Source organism: Pelodiscus sinensis, chromosome 14, assembly GCF_052426305.1.
Source record: "Pelodiscus sinensis isolate ZL-2025 chromosome 14, ASM5242630v1, whole genome shotgun sequence".
NCBI lineage: Eukaryota > Metazoa > Chordata > Testudines > Trionychidae > Pelodiscus > Pelodiscus sinensis.
In genome coordinates, this window is record NC_143065.1 from 17,833,066 (window position 1) to 17,858,581 (window position 25,516).

The window sequence follows — 25,516 nt, forward strand, 5'->3', positions numbered from 1 at the left end:
TGTCACAACTCCTTCTGCTATTCTACGTTAAAAGTAATCTTCTGGGAGTCCCAGCTCCCAAATGAATCTTTGGCTCATTCTATCTACTTCAGAATCAGTGACACACATGTGACAGACATTCAGAAAGAATCTTAGTGACATTTACAACTTGGTTATGACCATAAGGATGTCCTCTGGTAACCATGACCTAGCCCTGTCTGTCAGACAGGCAGCATGTAGCAGCAGCTGCCCAGAAAATAGAGTGGCTTGTAGCTAAGGTCACCACCTGGGGTTTATTTTTGTGTTGAAATGAAACAAAATGTTAAATGTGCCAAATGAAGAAACAAAGGATTTTATATATAATATGTGGCTTATGTAGTAATCTCCAAGATGCCTGTTTAATTCATCAGCTTGTGATCAGACAGTGAAAAAGAAATCCGAGGAAAACTGATATCAAGTACACAACAACCATTTTACAAGACAGCACTTAAATAAGTTTTAAAAAGAGAGAAGAACCTGATAAATACATTCCATATACTACACATAGAAGAAAACATAGCAACCTAGGCCAACTGCGGAAACCTTAATCCTATAAAGAAATTTTTTTAAAGGATTCCATCTTGTGTGTGAAGAATATTCTTCTTAACCAACACTAATTTCACCAGACACCATAATTTGGGCTCTTTTATTAAGAGTGACAAATCCCTATCCAATACGCAGGGCTAACTGTTCCCAAGAACAAAGTTAAAATCAAATACTTTTTAGGGATTTTCTGGGGGAGGGAGGGAGAGAAAAAGGATTAAAAGAACATACTGCGAGTTGGAATTTACAAAAGACTTTTACCCTTCTCTCGATACTTCAGAAAAAGTGATTCTTCAAGATTCCATTTATTTCATTCATTAGACTTGTTTCCCTTCCATCATGAGCACCACCCTCTAATTATAAGACCCTCAAACATACTGCTATAGTACTGTACACATTAACTGCTCCTATTTAGTTCCAAGTTGTTCTAAAAGTGTTCTTCCAAATATTTAATGCCATGATTAAACATTCAAAAGTCTATTTCAAAGTGTATTTGTAGGCATCCAGCATACCACAGACTGAGCCCAATTCTCCATTATACTGCATATTGTACAGTTATTTACATGTGTGCAGAATATAAACTGCACCTAATGGCTGGCTGTCTCCCTCTGCTGGCTAGACTAAGCACAGACTTTTATTGAACATACTACAACCGTTGAGATTAAATATCTGGACACAATTTCAGTGACTGTTACTGGTCCTTCAGCTCAAGTACTGGAGATCTGTGGTTTAAGACCCAGGGATCTTCAGTTCAAAACCCACAGATAACTCAGCCAGGACTTCATCACAAATTAGGGATGTTAAATATCAATTAATTGATTAGTTGAGTAACCTCATGAATTCTAATCAGTTAGTCGACTATTCTATAGTCCCTGGGGGCAGGGCCAGCAGCTAGTGTGCTCAGGCCCCACTCTCAAGGAGCCTTCTGCAACTCTATGCTGCTGCCCACTTTATCAGAAGCAGCAACATGGAGTGCCAGGCAGGAACTGGTAAGTGAGGGGAGCCAATTTAAAAACCAGCTCCCTTCGCAGATTGGCTGCCTGTCACCCAGTGCTGCTGCCCCTGGTAGAGAGACAGCAGCATGGGGTGGCAGCAACCCGTCTGGGGAGGGGTGTGTCTGAGCTCCCGGACCTGGCGCAAGCTGGAACTAAGCCAGGCTGCCTGCCCGCTTGGCTCTTAATATACTTTAAACGTAGAGCAGCAGCAGAGGTAGCTTCTGTACCTACCATGAGGAAGGACTGAGCCAGGCTGCCTGCCCGCCTTGCTCCTAATACACTTTAAATGCAGAGCTGCAGCAGGAGGAGGTCCTGGACCTATTGCAAGCCAGGACTAAGCCAGGATGATGGGCAGACTGCTAAAATATTTGCTGGTGGAGGAAGAGGGAAATGCATGTAGTGTACAGCATTTACTGATAAGTTTTTGCTTATCAATTAATTGACTACACCATTACATCCCTGTTACAAATTAGTGCAAAGCTGGTGTAAAATTCTACCATTCTGATCTGATAACATTTTACACATAACATGTAAAAGAAATCAAGAATAATTATAAAATACGTTAAGAGGAAATTGATGTAAATTGAAATAGAGACTTCCCCACAAAATATTTGTCCTTTTATACTTCTGTAATTGTGTGTAGAATTCCTGGTCTTTAAATATCTATTGTTCATTTAGACAAATTTGTAAAGTTTTATATGCAAGAGCTGTAACCTGTCATGTATCTTGACACCTTACACAGTTCCAGCAATGTCATTGTAGGCTGAGAATTCATATTATTAAGTAAGAAAACAGAAGGTGGCACAGACTCAGCAACACACAAAATAAAATTGCTATGCAAATAAGAATGCTACTTCCTATGATTTGATGAATATCCTTCTATTATAATGACAACTCAAACTGGTCAAATAATCTCTGGAGTTCCTCTGGCATGGCTGAGGTCCCAAAAATATCACTTTCTGGATGGCACTAGCCACTGGAACTTAAGGCTTTTTTTTGTTGGTGTAGGGTTTTTTTTTGGGGGGAGGGGGGTTATTGTGCAAGCTGGTGCCCAAGGCAGCCTGAATTTCAACAGAAACACAGTCCTTCTTTGTAACTGCCAAGCCAACATAAGTAACCATTCAGACTACAACAGGCCTTCAAGTGTCTGCAGCTAGGCTTGCTGGTATGTGACTAGAGCAGTGTTTCCCAATTTTATTTGGCCACGGAACCTATTTAAACTCAAAAGAATTTTGTGGAACCCCTAATAACAGTATTATATATGGAGCTGAAAAAGTAGACCACGAATAAGTAAGGATAATAATAAACAAATGCTAAACAAGGTCATGAGATCGACACAAATGAAAATTGTTTTCAATAAAATTCATAAATGCTTACTATTAATTATTATTTTTTTAATAATAACATGTTATTGTAATGGAATTTTCTCACGGAACCCTTATTTTCACTTCGTGGAACCCCAGGGTTCCCCGGAAAACCATTTAGGAAACACTGGACTAGAGAAAGATTAGGGCAGGATTTTCTGAAGTGTGCTCAGTGGAGCCCTAGGGCTATGGGTCTCTAGGGGAAATAGAGAGAAAATATTTATGATATTTGTATGACTGTTATTTTGATACTAATTTTATTATCATTTTCTTTAAAAATATATATAAGAAATATACAAGAAATAAAAATAGAATTCCAAAACTTTGTTCATTTATTTGGGTATCCACTGAATTAAAAATAATATTTTAAGGCCTCCACCAAAATTTCAGGACCCCGTAGAGCGCCATGGCTGAAAAAAAGTTTGGGAAATCCTGGACTAGGGAGTAACAAGAATAAAACATAAATCAAAGGCCTTGATCTTCATTTTAACTGTTTTATCTGAAGTCAAACAGTTACTTTATCTACATATCTATCAATATTATTTAGATATAGGCAAGCTTCTATTCTTTAACACTGCGGATTGGAACAGCTGGTGAGCCAGAGGAAAAAAAGACATCTCTTAAAACAAGTAATTTGTTTCATATAAATGCTTGTGCCAGTGCATGGGAGTCACAGCTAACTAAACTAAACAAAGAGCAGCATAACAGCCATAAAATAATATCTCACATCAACATGATACCAGAATTTCCAAACTATAACGACCAAAATCATACCGATTTTACTGAAAAATTCAGTGCTTTCCTTAACAATGAACACAAATCCATTTCACAGGAATCTTTGCCATTTTCCTTTACCTTCATCCAAGCAGAAACTTCATTCCAGAACTCTCATAACTATTTTGAACTGCAAACCAAAAATGAACTCATTTTCAGATGCTATGTGTCTAATTTGCTTATTTCTTCTGTGACTTAATTTTATTTGGAAATTCCACCTTCTCATATCATTTTCCTGACTCCATGGGTCATCTTAAGCCATATGAAACAAATGTTTATAAACCATGGTAACCTTGCTGAGTCTATCTGGCATGAATACAGTTAGGAAAAAAATTAAGTGAAGCAATTTAAGGCACACTCCCAAGGTTGGAAGGTCTTACATTGTATTTGCTTTTAATAAGATTCAATCTTCTACTGCCAAGTTCTGTCTGATTCTATGAATGAGGTTCATAAGTAAAACATATCAATGACTACAACATGATTTCATCCATCTGTTACATCTCATCTTAAATTAATATTGTAAACTACTTGAATTGTCTCTCAATATACATGTTTGTATGGTTCCTAGCAAAATGGGTCCCCACAACTTTGCTGGGACCTCTAGTTATAATAAAATCAATTTTAGTGCTTTATAGATTCTACAAATACTCAGTGGCTAGCTTGTGAAAAATCAATGTGTGCAAAGACCTACTACAAATAGTTACACTTAATTGCTATGTCTGTCTGCTATGTTCTTCTATTTTACTATCTGCTTACGCAAAACCCAATCTTAAAGTGACTTCAAAAATGTCAAACTGCTTATACACATATAGCTTATAAGTACAGTTATACAGGTATAATTGCACCTACACTAGAGTTTTTACTGATGTATCTACATTGGTAAAAATTAAACAGTTATGCCATAACCAATATATTTATATTGGTAAAATTTGTATGTATACACCAGATCTTAGGAACCTAAGTCCCGTTGACAATCACCTTTGAAAATGGGACGCGTGCTTTTGAAAACTTTACCCTGGATATTTTGGGTAAAATCCTGGGAATTAACAAGATCAGATTTCACTTTTAAAATTTAGACAGATTTAATTACACCCACATGCTGGCAGTCTGAATTAAGTAATCTAAACCGAGTTACACAAACCTGACTAACAATATGGCAATCCAACTCTGCTAAAAAAAAGTGGGAGGTAGAGAGAGAACAAAACAAAAAAAGTTGTTCAAATATTCCCTGCTCCATGCCCCTCGCCAGACTTTACACCCACTTCTTCTTCACTTCAAAACACAAGCTACTAAAGCCTAGTCTGTCCCAAGTTATGCTATTTCAGAACAGAATATTGGACAGTAAATAATATTCTTTTTCCTAAACTCACTCAAGGCAGCAAATTTCTTTTTGAAGTGCAAAGTCACACATTTCACTTCATTGTTTAGTAAAGAGAATGCAGGAGACATGGACAACTACAAAGTAGTTTGCACAAAGAACATACACACACTAGTACGTGACTTTCTTGCCATCATTACTCAGCAATAATTTGATATTGTAGAGTCAAATACATTATAGCGTAGCTTTTTATTTTCAAATCCTCTAAACTAGAGCAATCAGCTGAGTTCCAAGTTCATTTGTTTGTTTGTTTTCCCCGCCTTCCTATACAGGATGTTGGAGACAAAGCAAAACCTAACCCAGCTGTGCCTTCTAACTGAGCCTCAAGGATTCAAGCAGGTAGCTGGCTTTTTGGCTACTTGTTTAATAAAGTGTTAGCATTTAAATGATCACAGCTATGCTCTGAAGTTAACATTCAATTAAAATGAATGGCAGAGTTCACACTTCTACTACTGTTTCAGTCAGTATATGTCTTTAGTTTAAAAAACACTGTATCACACACAAGTAGTTTGCAGCTGTGAAGAACATGGGAGATATCTGTATAATTTACAGAAACACTGTGTGTATCGCTGTTTGGTTACTATGGAATGACTGGCTCTATGAAACGCTAAGGCCTAAAACTTAAATTGACATCACTATAAGGCTCAAAGCTGTGAAAAATTTCAGGCCCTATGCAACACAGTTAGGTCAACTTAACCCCCAGTGTAGCCAAATTACTTTCTAAGGGTGAATTTACTACACTGAAGAAAAACTCTAGCTGCAGCTGTACCTCTGTAACACTAATAGTGTAAACACATCCTGACAGGTTAATTCCAGTCCACCTGGAACTCCTCCCACCTCCCCAGCAACCAGGTAATGACTAATTAAATTACTGATGCACAAACAGACTACATAGCAAATCCACCAATGAGAGTCTACATTCGACTCCCTGGAGACATGCGTAAACTGGAGAGACCAGATCCAGATGAACATACTGAGAACATAGTTGGTAAGCAAGAGGACTATAATCTGGTTACCCAGTCTATGAGTGGAAATGAATTGCTTTGTTCCACACAAAGATGTACAGGTAGGTGCCAGTCACTTAGAAGTAGTGCCCATAAAGAGACAGTGGGGTCAACATGTAGCTCACCCTGGAACTGTAACACAGGTATTACAGATGCCTCCTTAGAAATTTGAAATTTCTATTGAAGTTGTATACATAAAGAAAGATACATGTCAAGAACCTTTGTGTACATTTTTATTCTAACAATACTACTGTAACAGATCTAAAATTTCATTCATAATCAACAAACATTAAAGACTAGTTCAAGCTACAAAACACAATTCCCATCCTCAAGCAATTTCCTCCATGGCTGACCCTAATGTTGTTTATTATTAAAAACAACAAGAGACAGAGACGCCTCCGTTGTAAGTATGTCACCTTCCTCTTTGCCCTGGAGATCAACCGCACTACACTGATGATATGCCTCAGTTCCAATTGCCCAAGGTGGAAAAACCCCAATGATCTCATACTGCAGCAAAGTACCGATACTAACACCTCAGGCTATACATTTTAACAGAATGTGAAATATTCTAAGAGTCTCACAATAATGGTTAGTAAACATTTAATATGAGTAACAGACTCAAAGACTTTCTCAAGTGAAAAAAATAAAAATGGAAACAGATGGACATGGAGGTGACATGTTAAGGGTTCATTTGAAAACAATGCTGACATGTTTCAACAAGACTTATTGGCTCCACATTACAAACATATATTTGACATTATCACCTCAAATAAATGCTAGAGAATGATTATCAGTCACCATTATAAATGGCTGCAGAGTAAAAATCTAAACAGTCAGGTTCAAAGATAATGATTCACACTGTGTACGACACTTAGGGCACAGCTAGACAGCGGCGCTATTTCGGGATACTTCCGTTATTCCGAAATAGCATTTTCCGCATCTTGACAGCGCGCCCGTTAGTTTGAAATAGCTTTCAAACTAACAGCCCACTATTCCAACAACCCTGTAAACCTTGTTCCATGAGGATTAAGGGACCTTTCGGAATAGCTCTCTATTTTTACATTAACTCAAAATAAGCTATGCAAATTGCATCACTTTTTTCAAGATAAGAGTGTAGTGTAGATGCACCCTTACAGTCTGAAAGCTAAACACAGTATTTAACACTTTCTATCAGAAGATACCAAGATTAAATGTTTAAAGTTCAGTATAGAATTAGTCACACATGACTTCTCAGCCTGGAGATTGTGAACACTTTCCCCTTCTAACTAACCATACAAAATGGCAGACAGGAAACTTTTTTCCTGGTGTTACACAGGATTTTGATAGAAACAAGGTTGAGAATGAATATATTACTTCATAAATAAGGAAACATATAAACTCCTCCCTTATAATCAAAGTTAACTGAAAATCCTACTTTTCATCCCGTTTTTGCTTACCTTGCCAGTCCCCAGCCTTTTTAGTCCCAGCTCACTATTGTCTGTCTCTATTATTTGGTATTCTGTCTTTCCTTGGTAGAATACCACTTGATCCACAAATCTGCTATGCAGTCTCAAACTGTGATAAAGTAAGTGCCCATGAAAGCTCATGATACCTTCTACACGTTTTGTTAGTCTTTAAAGTGCTAACAAACTTTATTTATAAATATATATATATATAAATATATATATATATATATAAGTGCAACAATTATTTGTTGTTTTTTAAGTTTATCCTGTACAGACTAACTTGGCTACCCCTCTGAAGCTTATAAAGTATTTTGTTAATGTTACAGATACTATGTTGAAACAGATAAGCAGCTTCTCACAGAGGAGAAACATAGAACTAGAAACCTATGCACCCTCCATATTTTAGAACTTTGGAGAATGAATTCAAACAATTATTCACTGAAGTACTCCATTTTGGAACTGTCATAGATTCCCCCTGGTTTCTGAGTCAAAAGTTACACTGAAGTTGTAATGATTTAGAGAGCCACTGAATCTAGTTATCCCAAATACCCAATTGTACCTTAAAAATCTCCTACACTGAACACTCTATTAAAGCAGGAAAAGGTTTATTTGTCTCTTTCCTAAGAATCATACGCAAAGAACTATGTTTTATTGTTGGAAACTAATCTGCAAACAGAATTCAATGCTTCACTCGATACTCTAGGAAATTATTATATATATATATGAAACCTGCACACTGAATTGAAAAACTGAATAATATAGCCTTTCAACAAAGCTTGGAAAACTCTGGGGAAAAAAACTACACGACAAACTAGCATATTAACAAATATGTCTGAGATATTTAGATACCTTCACATGGTGTTTGGAGACTATATTTTGGCACTCAGTGTCTAGAAACATGTATCAAATTAATTACATAAACACGTTACGTTACGTTTGGAAAAACCTCTTGACCCTTGAGTGCAGGAAGTTTTGTTTGTTTGGGTTTTTTTAAATAGAATTTCATACCAGATAATCTTTTCAGGTACAAAATAATAAACTAGAGGAAGCATATAAACAGCAAAAAACAAAAGGACAAAAAGGACACAAACACAATAGACTAGATAACACTTACTGGAGTTCTGTATCTCTCTTGTCTTGCTTTGCTATTTAACAGCTTCCTCTCTCGTTTTGTACCTGAGATTAAGAGGTATAAAACACTATTTCAAAACTTGCTATCTTTTCTTGATACTGTTTTTGATTTCTTACCAAATTAAAATGTACTATTGGTGTAAAAAGTGAAGTCAGATGGAAACAAACTATACCCCTTTGGCCTCTAAAATATATTTTCAGCTATTTCAGACATAATGATGGTTAGGCCATACAATCTGTTGATGCTAGAGTACGGTCTAAATTTATTGTAGCCACCCAACTCTGGTTTCATGTAGTTTTACACGACTGTATTTAGAAGGAACAGTTACGGTGTATGTATATATATATATATATATATATACATATATATATAGGGGAAGAAAACTTTTTTCCTAGAAGCACAGAAAGAAAAAATGCATACTTATTATCAAAATTGGTTCCCAACTTGAACTATACTGAAACACGTATTCATTTATTTATTACATTTAATAGTACTTATTTTATCATATGTGCCAGAACTGCACACAAACACTTGCAACTTAGATTCCAGGAAGAAAATATAACAGTTAAATTATGGCCTAGGTTTTTGCCTATTAAATACTAAAGAAGCCTACCACAGGGAGAAATGGTTGATTTTAGTATTTTTAAATATTTTTCCTTTGGAGAGACACATCTGAACAGATGCAAAACAAAGTTGTTCCTTTTATTAAACAGGCATTGTTAGAACAAAAACAAAGAAAGCATCAAGCACACAGGTGTTTAATTCACAAAAATAAAAGATATCATTATTCAAAGTGCAGTAAATACCATAGTAGAAATAGAATAACCTTTAATTAAAAGGCAATGTTTATCCGAGACACAGAAATTACACCAATTTGTTCCCATGATATGAGTTTTCTTCTATAAAGGACAATACACAAAGAAGTGGAAATGCTGGATATTGGTAGGTATATCATTACTAGAAGAATAACTCTTGAGAGTGAAGGGCCAAAATCTCACAGGATTCAGTTGACATTTCCCTCTGTTAAGTACTACAGAATTAGGGTCTAAGTGTTTTTAGCAAGACTTTCAAAGAACAACTTTACATCTTTTTAGAACAGAAGGCTGCAACAGTGCAAATGCAAAGGATACTGAATCCAAATGAAAAAAAAATAATTCTATGTTACTCTTTAAGGCAAGGGTGGGGCCACCAACCCACAGGAAAATCAGTCGGAGGCTGCACACAAATGAGAAGCAAAGCAAGAAGTCTCTGACTAAGAAGGAAAAAGGCACTCCTCACATCCTCACACTCCCTTCGCACATCAGAGCCGGGGGTGGGGGGGGGGAGGCTAGTAGATTTTGTATGTTCCAGCCCTCTGGGTGGCAGTGGGGCTGGAGCACCAGTGTGGGCTCCCCAATGCGGGGGTATCTCTGAGCCTTGGGGGCTGGATCCAGGCAAGCTGAGGGTCACATCCAGGCCCTGGGCATGAAGTTCCTCACCCCTGCTTTAAGGAAGCACCCAATACATGCTAATAAGCATTGGGGCACATGTAGCGCATGCAAACATCACTATACTTATTCCTTTACATGTGACCTAAGATTCATGGGAAAACACACAATCCAACAGAAAGAAAGGTTAACACATCATCATAAATAAGACTTCAGTGTAATCATCTGAAAGACAGGACAGATGTCAGAGTTTTGCAGAGTTCCACTAGACCCACTAATTACCATTTCTGATTCATTCCTGTAAAAGAGAAAGTCTTTATGGCCAAGGCAATCATTTCTTATGATTTTTTTCATAAGTATTTACAATGAAAAACCCAGTTGAACATCTTGTTCAGACAGGGAGCAATCTAAACTGATTGCCACAGTTCACTATACCAGATTTAGCATGTTATGGGTTTAGGATTTGATACAAATATTCACAGGTCCAAAACTATGTCATTTTAAGCACTCGTTTGAATAAGAAATTTGCATCTATAACAGAATTGACAATCATGAACACCTTCTATTTTGTACACAAAAGTTGCCTGTCTTGATTTGTGCCCCTTTTTGCATCCCAATCTGAGGTTATCACAGTAATATTGTGATACAAGTTCTCCCTAATTTGTTTTACCTAATAGGATGATAGTCAACATTCCTAGATTCACAAATGTGAACTGGGGTGTGATGGGATGTGAAGTACAGGCAGTAAAATGACTGCAAAATATACATTTTCAAGCTTATTTGTTAAAATGTATAACTAAATATGTAGACTAGGATTTTCTAAGGAGGCTAAGGGACGTAGGTGCCTGACTTCCATTGACCGTCATTTCATTTCCAATGGGAATTGAGTTCCTAAGTCCTTTAGGCACTTTTGAGAATCTCAGCCACATTCTGTCACTGATTTAGAGTCAAACAGTTAAGTCAATGTACTCTTTTAAAGGAAAACTCCCGCATGAGACTACAGGAAGATAAATCACACACTCAAATTAGAAACAGATTAAGCAGTACCTCTTGAGGTTTCAACTTTTCTATGGCTGTGGAGATGTCTGAGCTTTTTCCATGGAGACTGCCATTTTCCTGTAAACATGCAAGTAGTAAGAATAATTAGGACATGACTGAACATTCTGTATTGAAATCAATGGGAAGAGCACTGGACTCTGTTTCAAAATGTTAAAATAGAGACAGGTGAGTTTAGTTGTTTTCTTTTAAATTTGTATTGTTTCTTTAGTTTATCACTAGACAAGATCTAGGAACCTCAGAAAAAAGCATAACCTGTACCATTATGCCTGCTCCCTAAAAACAGTTTGTCTGATCTTCATTCCCAAAACCTAGATCAGCACACTCAGAACAAGTTTTTCTCATGCTTTGTAGCCCGATTTGTCCTCTGCTCTTGTTAGGGTACAGAGCGTAAATCATGTTATCCTCATCTGAAATACTTGGACATCAACCAATACCAAATAAAGACTCGCAAGCTAAAATAAAATTTTACACCTAAACAAAAGCAAAAAAACCCACAAACCATACCCACAAGACACACACACACAAACTTATAAATAAATATATAGTCAGTTGTCTTTAAACTTGCTACATTAAGCCCAATGCTTTCCCATTGATTTCAAAGCAGAATGGAGTTTCTCCCTGTCCTATTTTTTGCAGAAAGATGTGGACACCATGGAATAAGTTCTATATTATAGCACTTTTAAGTAGACAGTAATAAATCATAAACCATAAATAAAGTTATTGATTTTTGAGAAAACAGCACTGGAGTATTCCTTTAATACACATGAAGATGTTATTTACACGTAGAAAGAGCAGACAACACGAACAGCTATGCCTCATTCAACATTTCATACAAAAATATAAAGAAAACTCCGCCCCCTCCTTTAAATATTTTCATATATGCAATGAAAGAATGTCATACTGGATCCAACTACATTCACTACACCTTTTGAACTTTCTGGAATTGATTTGGGTATCTAATTATCACCATAAACCAAGATAGTCATCTGATGTGCACATCATTTGCTCTGCCTCCTTACTATTCTGCAACTGCAGAGGACTCTGCCTGATGCACATAGTTCTGGATGCTAAAAGCTTGCATAGGGAGAATTCCTGGGGCACCTTCTGAGGCCACCACATGGTGCTGTGGGTAGAATATGAAATCGCTGCTCCACTGGCCATTAAACTTGAATGCAGAAGCAGCACTGCACAAGCAGCCTAAGGAGAGACAGCTACTCAGAATGCCCTTCCCCAAAGAACTGTTATGGTCAGCCCTAGAGTCACACTGTATGTTGGATAATGGATTAGCTCTGTTTATAAAATTAACTTCCAAAAATTATGCAAAAAAAAGTAGCATAAAAAGATCTGTTCCGAAGTACAATTTGTAACAAGAACATTTAACCAAAGTCTTGGACTATTTTACACTTTCTTTTTTTAGAGCTGGATCCTGTTGTCCTTATTCTGGCAGAACTCCCAACTGAAGTTAAAGGAATTCTTGCCTCAAGGGCCACAGGTTCTTAAACACTGCAAGAAATAAAATGAGTTTAATAAGGAGAAAAATACACAAAAGATTATACCATCTGGGGCTCACTATAATTTCTAATGTTGTTTCATTTCCAGTTGAATACAGTCTTAAAAGAAGACCTTTTCTATACACTGTTTTCTAGTCTGTGTATTTTTACCTTAAAACTAGGTTCAGCAGAATTTGATGTTTAATTTTGTATAATTTTGACAGATATCAATTTTTAAAAAGTTTTTAAATCAAATTTGCATCTACTTAAATTTTCACACAGGCATGAAATTATGGGACTTGTGTGTCATACAACTGATTACTGTATACGTTGAGATTCAAAAAGTTAAACTTTATAAATTATTAAATTACAAATTGTCTACATCACATGTCAAACTATACAAAATAAATATTCTTAAATCAAATCATACCAATTTCTACTAGTCCATTTGCAACAAGCTAATTCAAAGCCTAATGCACTGTATTTTAACTTTAATAAGTCCTGAAAGCAGCATTTTTCTTAATTTGCCTATCTATAAAATTTTGATCACCATCAATAGAAATATTTTTCATTAGTTTGTGTGTTTATGGTGAAATCAATGTTTATCAACATTTACAGTAAAAAAAAGCATGAACGCACTTGGAAGCACATGTAATTCTATTTTATTCATCCAAAATTCACCCAAGACTTACATTTGCATGAGCACATTCAGAACCCTGATTTTACGTTTTCTTAGATGTTCATAGAACTATGTAACAAACCCATGGTGACATATCCTAAATTACTGTTACAGGACAATATGAAGTATTTACTAGTATGACAGGAACAGCAGAATAAGGATTTAAGGCCACATTCTGCCAACTTTACCCAGGTTTAATATTATCTTTGAATAGGCACATTAATTTTACCCAGGTTCAGTATTATCTTTGATAGGCAAATTAACATATCAGAGAGAACCTTCCCGTGGTAAGCATGATTATAATAAGTGAGTAAAAATGGCAGGATTTGATTTAAGTTATTGAGGAGTTTCTGTATAGCTCAATCCAGGCTTACATTCATGGTTCTTTCAAAGCCTTAAGAGCAACAAAATTAATTAATTTCTTGTCCTCCCACTAACTTCAGGCATACTATGACATCAACATCTGTATTTTCCAACTTTGGTGTGTAATTCACGTATGCCTGATGTTTGACCAACACATAAAGGTTTTAATTATCTGCTTCATCTAAAAGCAAAGTTTCAACTTCATATTATTAGAAGAAGAATCCATATATATGTGACACTACAAATTCAGACACAGGTGATCAACATAAGATACACAACCAAAGCAGCACAGGCTCGAATCCTAGTAGGGTAATTCAGCATTTCAATAATTAATAGCTATATAAAAGTTTTTCACTTAGAATTATCAATGTGTTCAAGACACACAGGAAAAAAAATACCAATACGTGACTATGTATATGGTGCCATTTCAAATGTAAAAATGACTACAGAGTCATTTGTAACTTTGTGTCTTAAGTTACAAATTCTTTAAAAGTTGCTATACAAAGACATACAACATGTTCTACAATTTCCATGTTGCAGAAATGAGGTAAAAATTGTAACATGTTAAGTACCATGTAAAACTACCTCAGACTTCACTCTGGTCTACGCTATAGACCTTAGTCGCTGCAAAGCATCATACATCAACCTAACTCTAAGCAACTATGCTAAAATGTTGATCCGATCAACGTAACTCGGCTTCTGCATTGACTTAACTACCCATTCATGAGACCTGCAGTGACACCCCTACCAAATTCATGGACCATTTTGGTTCAATTTCATATTCATAGGATTTTTAAAAATCATAAACTTCATGGTTTCAGCTATTTAAATATGAAATTTCATGGTGTTACTATTGTAGGGTTCCTGACCCAAAAAGGAGTTGGGTGGGGATCACAAGGTAATTGAAGGGGGAGTTGTGATTCTGTTATCCTTAATTCTGCACTGCTGTTGATGGCAGTGCTCCATTCAGAGCTGGACATCTGGAGAGCAGCAGCGGCTGGCTGAGAACATAGCTCTGAAAGCAAAGCAGCTGCCAGCAGCAGCCAAAAAGTAAAGATGGCATGGTATGGTATTATCAACCTTACTTCTACACAGCTGCCTGCAGAACTGGGCCCTTAGTCAGAAGCCACTACGCTCTGACCACCCAGATCTGAAAAAGTAATATAGAAATAAGGGTGGCATGGTATGGTATTGCCAGTCTTACTTTTGCACTGCTGATGGTGAGGTACCGCCTTCAGAGCTGGGTGTCTCACTAACAGCTGTCAATCTCCATCCACCCATATCTGAAAATAACACAGATCTAAGGGTGGCAATACCTCGACCCCCCTCAAATACCCTGGCAACTCCTACAGCAAACCCTCTTTAGGTCAGGACCCTCGATTTGAAAAATACTGGTCTCCCCATATAGGTTTAAAGCGCAAAAAAGACCAGATTTCACAGCCCATGATATATTTTTCATGGCTGTGAATTTGGTAGGGCCCTACGCACAGGTTGATGGGGTGTCAGTTGTAGACACTGCACTGCTTACATCAATTGTTGCTGGCTTTCAGAAGCCATCCGACAATGCCCCACACTGACATTTCAATCGGCACAAACACTCCTACTAACAATGCACAGCACTGACAAGGAGCATAGTGAGGATGTGCAGAAGCAAGTTAGTTACTGCCATAGCTATATATTGATGTAACTTAGATCTTTAAATGTAGATATATCCTTTGTGAAAGCAAGTCATTTTTTCCCTCACCATATGAGTCTAAAAATAAAATGGAGAGACTTGTAACATTCCTTTTACAAACTTCAAGCAGAAGAAAAATACTCTCAGATTTCAAGTATCATTTCTTTATTTAAGACATACCTGGTCTCATATTCTGAGCATGACCGGAAGCTAGAATTCCTGAGTTCTGATCCTGTCTCAACCACTAATTCCATCTGTAACTGACCTATACCATAAGATCATCCAGAAACTTCAGCTGGTGCAAAATGCAGCTGTCCACTTGCAGAGCAGTTCTCACACAGAACATGTTGCATCTGTTTTCAGGCACTGCACCTACTTATATTTCAGGCAAAATTTAGGATGCTGTTTTTAACTTCACAGGCTAAAATATGGTTACCTCTGAACCTGTCCTTCTCCTTTTGCAATCCCACATCAACAGAGATCATCTATGGTCATGGTGTCCAACACACTAGCCACCAGCCATGTGTGGCTATTTGGCCAGTTGAGTGTGGCTCATTTGCTATAGTTGCTACTGCTTTACAACTGGTTGGACACCACGGATCTATGGCATAGAAGTTAAAAGACCTTTGGATAAATGTAAAGGGGCTAAGGAAGAATGTCTGCACAGTTGAGACTCCTGCTCCTAAATCTGTTTCTGTCAATTAGTTCACCAATAACTGAATTTGCTGACTCATGGGAGAAGAAGGGGCATACATAAGGAGGAGAATGACTGGGTGAGCAGGATCATGGACAAGCTGCTTTGGGGAGAAAAGGGGACATTTGGTTTTTGGGCACTGTTTTATCATGCAGTTTTACCAATCAAACTTAATAAAGAGTATTAAAGAAGTTCATTTTAAAGAAATTTAAATAGCTGAATTGGCTACTTAATTTCTACTCCAATTTCCCCACTGTAAAATAAGAATAATATATCTTTACCATAAAAGAAAGGAGTATCATAAGATTTAGCATAAAAGGGCAAGCCTACACTACAAACTTCAGTCAATCTAGGTTAGGTCGATTTACAACTACCACAGTAATTCCTGTGACGGTTCATGTCCTCCCAGCCCTCCTCCTGTCAGTGGTGAATCCCCCCATCAGGAGCACTTCCACTGAATTCACAGGAGTGGAGGGGGGGAAGGAGCTGAGACTCCAGGCTTTCAGCTCTACATAGCTCTGTGTAAGAGCCCAACTACCACCACTCTTGGGATCTTAGCTCTCCACCAACTGCCAGAAGTACAGCAGCCATTCATGCTCCAAGCAAGGAGCTGTGCACCCAAGAGCCTAGGAAGCTACCAGGTTCCCAGCAGGGAGCCTCGGTGCAGCCATGTTTATAATAGGGAGCAGAAAGCCCAGACAGCACCTTTGCGCCTGGTGAGCAAAGGAGAATTCAGTAAATGCTGCCCTGCTTGAAGGGGGGACCCCAGGCAGCAGCCCCATTGGGAGCAAGTAGTTGAGACCCCTGAAGCAGCCTGGCTCCAAGTGAGAAGCCAGCAGCCCAGGGAGCAGACAGGGTCTAGCTGAAATCTCCCACCACCAACAATCACTCCGGAGTGACAGCCCAAGGTTTCCTTGACAGTTGGAAAGTTTTTCCCTAATATCCAACTTAAACTGCCCATATTGAAATTTGAGCTCACTGCTTCTTGTTCTATCCTCAAAGGTAAAGAAGAATCATTTTTCTCACTCCTTCCTGTTACAACTTTTTACATGGACATTGCATTGCCCTAACTACACTAGCATAAGCCCCATTTCTCTCTTGCAGGTGGTTATTAAGTCACTGTAGTATGGCACTATCCTGGCAAGAGTAAAGGTGTAGTATGTACATATTTAGGTTGACATACGCTACCTTACATTATCCTAACTCTTTAGTGTACACCAGGCCTATAAAAGCATTATTTATTTCTGTATTGTAGAGTACTATACTATACAAGTACCAACCAGTACTATTAGTGTTACATGTAAAGTCATCAAAATATATCATCACGAGATGCTAATGCAAATGTTTGAAGGGATACATTCCTCACAAATACAGGAGGCCCCCAACTTGTGACGCAATTGGCTCCGCACGAAGCATCGCAAGTCGGGGGTGTTGTAATTCGAACCTGCATTTATGGTAGGTGTCATACGCCGTTGTAAATGTGGGCGAGGGACGTAAGCCGGTGGTTTTCGGCCCCTTCTGCACTTACAATAATGGTTTTAAGTGGGGGGGGGGAGGAACTCGGGTGGTTGCATCTTGGGGGCCTCCTGTACTGCCACATCAGATGTTCTTGCTCAATATGCCATCTTTTTGTGGACCATTCCCAAATCTCCTTAGAGTTAACTGGAAACCTTACCCTTGAAGACTCGTATGAAGGACTTGGTTGCCCACTTGTTCCCCAAGATGCAGCACCTGTTCGTTCATCCATACCTAACAACAAAAAGAAAAGTTCATGTGCATCATAAAATACTAAGATGAAAAGGTACCATAATATTATGTTGTGCAATAGTTTGTATCATTCTTCCACATGTAGCCTCAATAGTATTTCTAGATACAGAACAGGATTAATCTAGCGAACAACAAACAATTGGCCTGCTGTCTGATTAATATAACCCAGATTCAGAGACCTGTAGCTGGTGAAAAGTGAGTGTAAAGTACTAGATAGCCTTGCGTGGGGCTTAATACAAGTGATCCAGGTTCACCACAGAAAGGCAGCACAGATGGTGTACCAAACAAGACAACAGGACAAGAGGCTCTTGGTTTCTCACCCTGGCTGCACCAATGAATTATTATGTGGCTTTCAAAAAGTGACAATATATTTGCCTGAATTTTCCCAATTTGTAAAATAGGGTAATAATTATCCCACAAAGGTGTTGTCACATTAGCTAGCTAAAAATTAACTAAAAATTAGCTAGCTAAAGGTTTCCAGAGTGATCTGAATTAGTGAAGTGTAAGTATTATTTTCAGCTCCGGTCTCTTGTTACTTAAATAGCAGTAAGTGACAAAGCTATTTGGAGATTCACCACAAATATTCACATCCCTCAGCAGCCACAGTTAAGAAGCGTCAATGTTCAGCTCCAGTAAGTAAAATTAAACTAGACTAAGATCAATTTAGGAAAGGGTCCTTAAAGCTCCAGTTTTGAAATGGAAGATCTTGCTGAGGAAAAAAATGGCTAAATGGACAGATACTCTTAAACATACAAACATTTTTAACTGTATAATTACTATATGACGTTTAAGGTCACCTGCTCTTTGTCCTCATACTGTGCATAGCAGTGATGGTAGAATTTCTACCTTAGCTCAAGCAAAATACGGGGGGGGGGGGAGAGCAGGGGAAAGGTAAATGTCTGTGAGCTAATGATATTAGAGGTGATAATTGGGGAAGCTCTCTTTGTAATGGGTAAGATAACTAGAGTCTTTGTTGAGACCCCCGCGCAAAGTGTCGAATTTTAGCATGAATAACAGTTCAGAGGATTCCCTTTCAAGTGCAGTTTTAAAAGGCTTTTGAAGAAGGATACAGGTAATTAAGTCGTTGAGACAATGTCCTTTCTGGCTGAAATGGCAAGAAACTGTTTTTTCTTTGTGATCCTGTCTAATATCTGTTTTGTGGGCATTGATCCTTTGGCAAAGTGTCTGAGGCGTTTGTCCAATGTACATAGCAGACGGACACTTTCGGCACATGATAGCATAGATTATATTTCTGGATGCGCAGGAATGTGTGTTCTTGATCTTATAACTCACTTGGTTAGGTCCAATAATGGTATCAGCAGAGTGAATATGTGGACAAAGCTGGCAACGGGGTTTGTTGCAAGGGAAGGTATCAGGGTTGGTATTAGTGTGGAACCCCCCGCATCCTCCTTCTGTTCTGAAATTTGATTTGTCCTTTTCATATGTGTTCTTTTTTTTTTTTAATTGTATCCTTTGGTACATATGGTTGTGACTATTTTCTTCCACTATTTGATCTGAGGAAGTGGGTCTGGCCCACGAAAGCTCATCATCTAATAAACCATCTTTAAAGTGCTACATAGTCCTGTATTTTGCTTCAGCTACACCAGACTAACACGACTACATTTCTATCACTATTCTACCTTAACGTAGGCTTTCACCATAAATTTTCACAGAAAAATTAGCAATGATTATTTTTAAGTGTTAAATGTTAAGTTAAGTGTTAAATATAGAAAAACCCCAGTATGCCAACTCTTCCAGTTGTATAACAGCTCCTTTGGAGTCAGTGCCCTTTATGCAAACCCAGATTACAATATTCAGTTAACAAAAAGTAAGGAAGGGAAGGAGGAGATGGGGAGATTTAACCTATTGTAGTTTTAACTGGAAAGTAAAATATTTAACCAATGAAATATTACTTTGTGAACAAGTGAATCCATATTAGAATTAATCCCCATACACAATTAACCATTCAAAATATTTTAATTCACCCCCTCCACAGCAGCTAATGTTACTGCAAGATTACAAACTGCAAGATTACAAACACATTCCCAACATAGGATTACCCCTACCAGAAAAAGACAGATGGATTTCAGGAAAATTTGTTTCTTCCATTTGAAATATGAACTGCTTCGAGAAATCTGATCATGCAAAACTGATGCACTTCACTATTGGAGCACTAATATGTACCTCAAAAGCCATCTGATAACTGCTGCTTGAAAATATTATTCCAACAATTAGTCTGTGCACTTGTACAGAAGAACAGAAATTTCTATTCTATATTTCATGCCTCTCTCCATCTAAGCTTCAAAAATAGCAATGCTATTTCTTTCCTCCTTCCTCCCAATCAGACCTTTAAGGTAAGATTTGATATACAGCATATAGTTTTTAATTATGTCACTGCAAAATCTCACTATAGAAAGCATCAAGTGCATGATTACGTCACACATACTACCCAATACTGTATATTGAACTCCATAACAATGAGCCATTATGAACATTACAACTACAGAATAAACATCCATGTATGTTACAGTCCACATTAAACTGGCCTAACTGCAAAATAAAAGCATGAGACATTAAGAAAGGAGACACAGAATACATAACTTGAACTGCAGAGAACTAAGGATTATACAGTGATCTAAACATTGTTTCCCTAAAGAATGTAACACTGCAACGATATTTTAACTATAGCTCCTTAAAAGACAGCAAGCAGAAAACATTTTGTACTGGATTGTTAATTATACTACCCTGCCATCAGCTAAAAAGTGCTGGACCCCCGTGGTGTAGCACAAGAAAGGCCTACAGCGTGAGAAAGTGCTCTTTAGAAATGCAAAAACACTTTACAAAGCCAGCAATTTCTGCGAGTTTGCCGCATTCTGCAGCTGACAGCACTGTAGTAGTTTTATTGTAACTGATCCAGGAACTGAACAAAAAGTCATGGCTGGCACTGACAAAGGCAAAAGTCATCTTTTGGCACAAGTGATTCCTTTCTCCCAGGAACAATAGCTGTAATAATGCAAGTATTATTATAACAAGTCTCCTAGTGCCTTAGTTCCAAACAGAGGTGTAGTATGAAAATAATTTTAGAAAAAAACTTAATAAGAAAATAGGTTATTTATTCAATCCAGGATCTAATGTAAGAAAAATATATAATTCTCAAAACACATCTTAAGATCTATAGTTCTCCCTCAGCAAACCCTGTACTTAAGTCATTTTGACTTCCAAATTCAACTCAATAGAACTTAAGCACACCTTTAAGAGCTTCACTAAATCAGGACATAGATGAATACGTGCTGTTGTGTTCCACTTTCTTACTATAATGAAACTAAACTGTTTCTTTCACAAATAGATAAAATGTTTGGAGGAGGAAAAGATGCAGTTCAAAACCAGTCAACAAGAGAACTTCCTAGAAAAACATGTATTTACCTGTATCTGTTGAGTTTTTGAGATTAATGGTTCTTATCTTTATTCCACACGTGGGACATGCATACACACCATGTTCCTGAGTCCAGGATGTTTTGCAAGCACATCCAGCAGCCTGTATATGCTTAGTAGCTTTCCTCATAAAAGGTGGTGCAGGCCAACCCCTCTCCAGTTTACCATTCTTATTTCAGTTCAAAGAATCTGTAGCAGAGGGGACAGAAGGTGGGTTGTAGAATACAGATCGGGACCACAGACCTCAAAAAATCTCCTGCATCTCTTCTTTGAGCAATGGTCACTACATCTAGTCCATATATGAGAGATTAATAAGCAATAGCCAAACAGGGGACCGGTGAGAGGATGCAGAAGTAATAGCAGACTGTAATAGTACTGTCCTCACAGCTCTATTCAGAGTTCACAACTGGAGCAGAATGTAATGTCTTGTGAAGACAAGACCTTTGTTAATATAACTGACCCACTGATCACTTTGCTACAGAAACAAATAGTTTAGGTGTCTGAAACCCTTTGTTCTTTGCAGATAAAAGTTCAAAGTCCTTCAGACATTCAGAGAATGTAGCCATCTCTCTTCATCTAAGGCATGCAGTTTTGAAGAAAAAACAATACTGGTAAGTGGATTAGCAGACTCCGATGAAACTCAAAAACCACTTTGGGAACAAGTCTAGGGTGGGGTCATAAGGAGACCTTTTCTTTATAGAAGACTAGGGGGCTGCACACACTGCTTGCTACACTCGGCAACCCCCTCTCTCTGGGGGGGGGTAAGCAGCTCCAGCTCTCTCCCTGGCCACTAGGGAGGGCTGGGCCGAGGCGTGGCATCCCTGGCCTGTCTCCTTCCCCCATCCCCGGCCTCAAGGCTGAGGCCTGGCCAGCCCCAGCTCTCTCCCCGCAGCTGGCAAGGAGGGGGGCCATGCCAAGGCCGTGGTGTGCCAGCCCTGGCTCTCTCCCCCGGCCACCAGTCAGCATGGAGGGACACCACAGCACAGCAGCCCCAGCTCTCTCCAAGGGTCACCAGGCCTAGGCTATAGCTGCAGTGCACCAGCCCCAGCTCTCTGAAGGAGGAAGAGGAGGAAGGATAATGACATCACTCTGTCCCACAGTAAACATTTTTTTATGTAGAGAGAGACAGTATATAATGGGTCTCCACCCTGTATGTTTGCAGATCACTAATTCTTCTGGCTGAAGTTATAGCTAATAAAAAGGCCATCTTAATGGACAGATGGACCAAAGAACATTGTGGCTAGAGGTTCAAGGGAGGGAGGGTATGTCTACACTACAGAGTTAGTTCGAATTAGATTAGTTCAAATTAACTAATTCGAACTAAGTTAGTTCGAACTAACGCGTCTAGAACTAAAAACTAGTTCGAATTAGCGTTTTGCTAATTCGAACTAGCATGTCCACATTGAGTGGACCCTGAACAGGGCTTAAGGATGGCCGGAAGCAGTGCCGGCAGGGCATCAGAGGAGGACTTAGAGCGTGGAGATGCTGTCTCAGGCTAGCCGAGGGCTGCGCTTAAAGGGACCCGACCCCCACCCCGGACAGACAATTCTCAGGGGTGCCCCGCTTGAAAACCAGTCCTGACTTGGAGTGCCCGGAGTGCCCACACTGGGCACATCACAGCACTCGGCCATCAGCCCGGCTGCACTTGCCGCAGGCTGCCATCTGGGGAGAGGGGGCAATTGGGGGGCTGCAGGAGAGCTTCCACCCCCAGAAGCCCGCAGAGCCAGCCCAGACCTCCCCATCGGGGGCTCGTGCCCCATTCCTCCTTCACCTCCTTCCACTTACCCTTCCCTAGCCCCCCTTCCTGATGTACAAAATAAAGATAACGTTTCTTCCAACATTGACTCTGTCTTTATTGAACAAAACTGGGGGAGACTGGGAAAAGGAGGTGGGAGAGGGGAAGAGAAAGGCTGGGAGAGGGGAGGGCAACTAACATGATCAGGGGTTGGGAACAGGTCCCAGATGAAGAGAGGCTACAGAGACTGGGACTGTTCAGCTTAGACAAGAGGAGACAGAGGGGGGACAGGATAGAGGTCTCTAAAAGCAGGGGTTGGGTGGAGAGGGTGCATTCAGAAAAGTTCTTCCTGAGTTCCCATAAAGAAGGACTAGAGGACACCAAAGGAAAGGAATGGATAGCAGGCTTCAAACTAGTAAGAGAAAGTTGTTCTTCACAAAGCAAATAGTTAACCTGTGGAACTCCTTGCTGCAGGAGGCTGTGAAGGCTACAACTAGAACAGAGTTTAAAGGGAAGTGAGATCAAGTACAGGCAGTCCCCGGGTTACGTACAAGATAGGGACTGTAGGTTTGTTCTTAAGTTGAATTTGTATGTAAGTCGGAACTGGTACATATTGTAGGGGAAACTCTAGCCAAACATTTTTTTTAGTTTTGGATAGCATAGGGAAAGGTTAACTCCCCTCTAATGTTTGTTTTGCTGTCTGTTCCCCTGTTCAGAAGATTTCACATCTATTTCTGTCCCTGTGACAAACTCAGGACTAAAGGAGTAACTCATCAAATACCAAGCAGCTCTGCACCATGCTTTGAGCTAATAGCTTTATTTCCACACACCACCCAGGGTTCTAGGAGGAGGGTCCTTTTTTTGCTAACACAATGAGGCCAGCACTTTGTTTGTTTTGGTGGAGTCTTTGTTTGCCCAGGGATCCCAGCATGTATAGGGGGAGGAGGGGCGGAGAGGCTGCTTTTGTCTGCTGTTCGGCAGCCTGTTGCTCAGGGGAGGGGGCAGCCTGTTGCTGGCAGGGGGGGAGGGGGGAGGCGTGCAGGATGCGAGGCCGCGGGGGGGGGCAGCGGGCGTGGGGAGGCACTTTTCCTCTGCCCGGCAGCTCTGCGGGATCCCTGTCCCTGTGGCCAGCTGCTGCAGGCAGAGGCCAGTTGGAGCCGGCCGAAGAGGAGGAGGAGGTGGATTCTAGGACCCAGGTGAGCGAGCCCCCGGGGACGCTGCTGCGCTCCGGGAGCCCGGCATGTATAGAGGGGAGGAGGGGCGGAGAGGCTGCTTTTGTCTGCTGTTCGGCAGCCTGTTGCTCAGGGGAGGGGGCAGCCTGTTGCTGGCAGGGGGGTGGGGGGGGGCAGCGGGCGTGGGGAGGCACTTTTCCTCTGCCCGGCAGCTCTGCGGGACCCCAGTCGGAGCCGGCCCGAGGAGGAGGAGGATCCTAGGACCCAGGTGAGCGAGCCCCGGGAATGCTGCTGCGCATGTGCGGGTGTTGCCTCACCCCGTTCGTATCTAGGGATCCGACGTAAGTCGGATCCACGTAAGTCGGGGACTGCCTGTAATGGAGGTTGGGTCCATGGAGTAGTCTTAGCCAGGGGGTAGGAGTGGTGTCCCTGCCCAAAGTTTGTGGAAGGCTGGAGAGGGATAGCATGAGACAAATGGCTTGGTCACTGTCTTCGGTCCATCCCCTCCAGGGTCCCTAGGGTTGGCCGCTGTCGACAGACAGGCTACTGGGCTAGATGGACCTTTGGTCTGACCCAGGACGGCCATTGTAAGCTCAGGGCTCAGGGTCGGGGGTCTCAGTGGACCCCCTTGATTTTCATGCACTCCTGCTCCTGGGTGGCCAGGCTGGCAGCTCTCCTGCCCTAGACGGCCACTTTCCTGTGCCTAGTGTGGAGATCGTGGACGAGGTCCACAATGTCCGCACTAGCCCAGGAAGGTGCCCGCCTCTTGCGGTCCAGGGCAAGTTCCCGGGAGCCGCCAGCCTGGTCCCGGGAAGAGGGGGAAGGCTGGGGGGCATCGGGTGGCTGGCTGAAGCTGTGCCAGGTGCAGGGTCTGCTGGCTGGGTGCTGGCAGGCTTGCACCTGGCACGGGCACCGTAGCCAGCCCGTGCCCCTTTAAGGGGTCCGGGGCTGGGAGGGGGGCATAGAGTTTCCCTGGTGTTGGCCAGAGTGTCCACCAGGGAAACCTGGGGAGGGCTAGCCTCCCACTAGTTCGAATTAAGGGGCTACACACCCCTTAATTCGAACTAGTAAGTTCGAACTAGGCTTAATCCTTGTAAAATGATGTTTTCCTAGTTCGAACTAAGCGCTCCGCTAGTTCGATTTAAATTCGAACTAGCGGAGCGCTAGTGTAGCGCCTATGAATGGTAGTTCGAACTAACGTCCGTTAGTTCGAACTAACATTGTAGTGTAGACATACCCGGAGATACTTAAGACACAGACAAACGAGGTCCCACTGAAATACAAACTTCACCAATGGTGGGAAGGATCTGAAAATCCCCTTCAGAAATCTAATTGTGTCAGGGATGAGGGAAGATTGTATGATTCTCCAC

The 25,516-nt window shown here is 40.2% G+C and overlaps 1 protein-coding gene across 4 annotated transcripts in view; it reads right to left on the reverse strand.

Moving 5' to 3' along the window:
- Window positions 1-25,516, reverse strand: part of TCF12 (transcription factor 12) — a 350,149-nt gene that overhangs the window by 215,487 nt on the left and 109,146 nt on the right. For 2 of the 4 annotated variants that reach the window (XM_075897314.2, XM_089782003.1), the window contains exons 4-5: window positions 17,716-17,789; window positions 11,128-11,196 (exon numbers count right to left, since the gene is read on the reverse strand). In XM_075897314.2, the coding sequence (XP_075753429.1) occupies window positions 11,128-11,196; window positions 17,716-17,789 (143 nt within the window). The remainder of the gene's footprint in view (window positions 1-11,127; window positions 11,197-17,715; window positions 17,790-25,516) is intronic. The other 2 variants (XM_089782004.1, XM_089782005.1) reach the window with 1 other exon arrangement.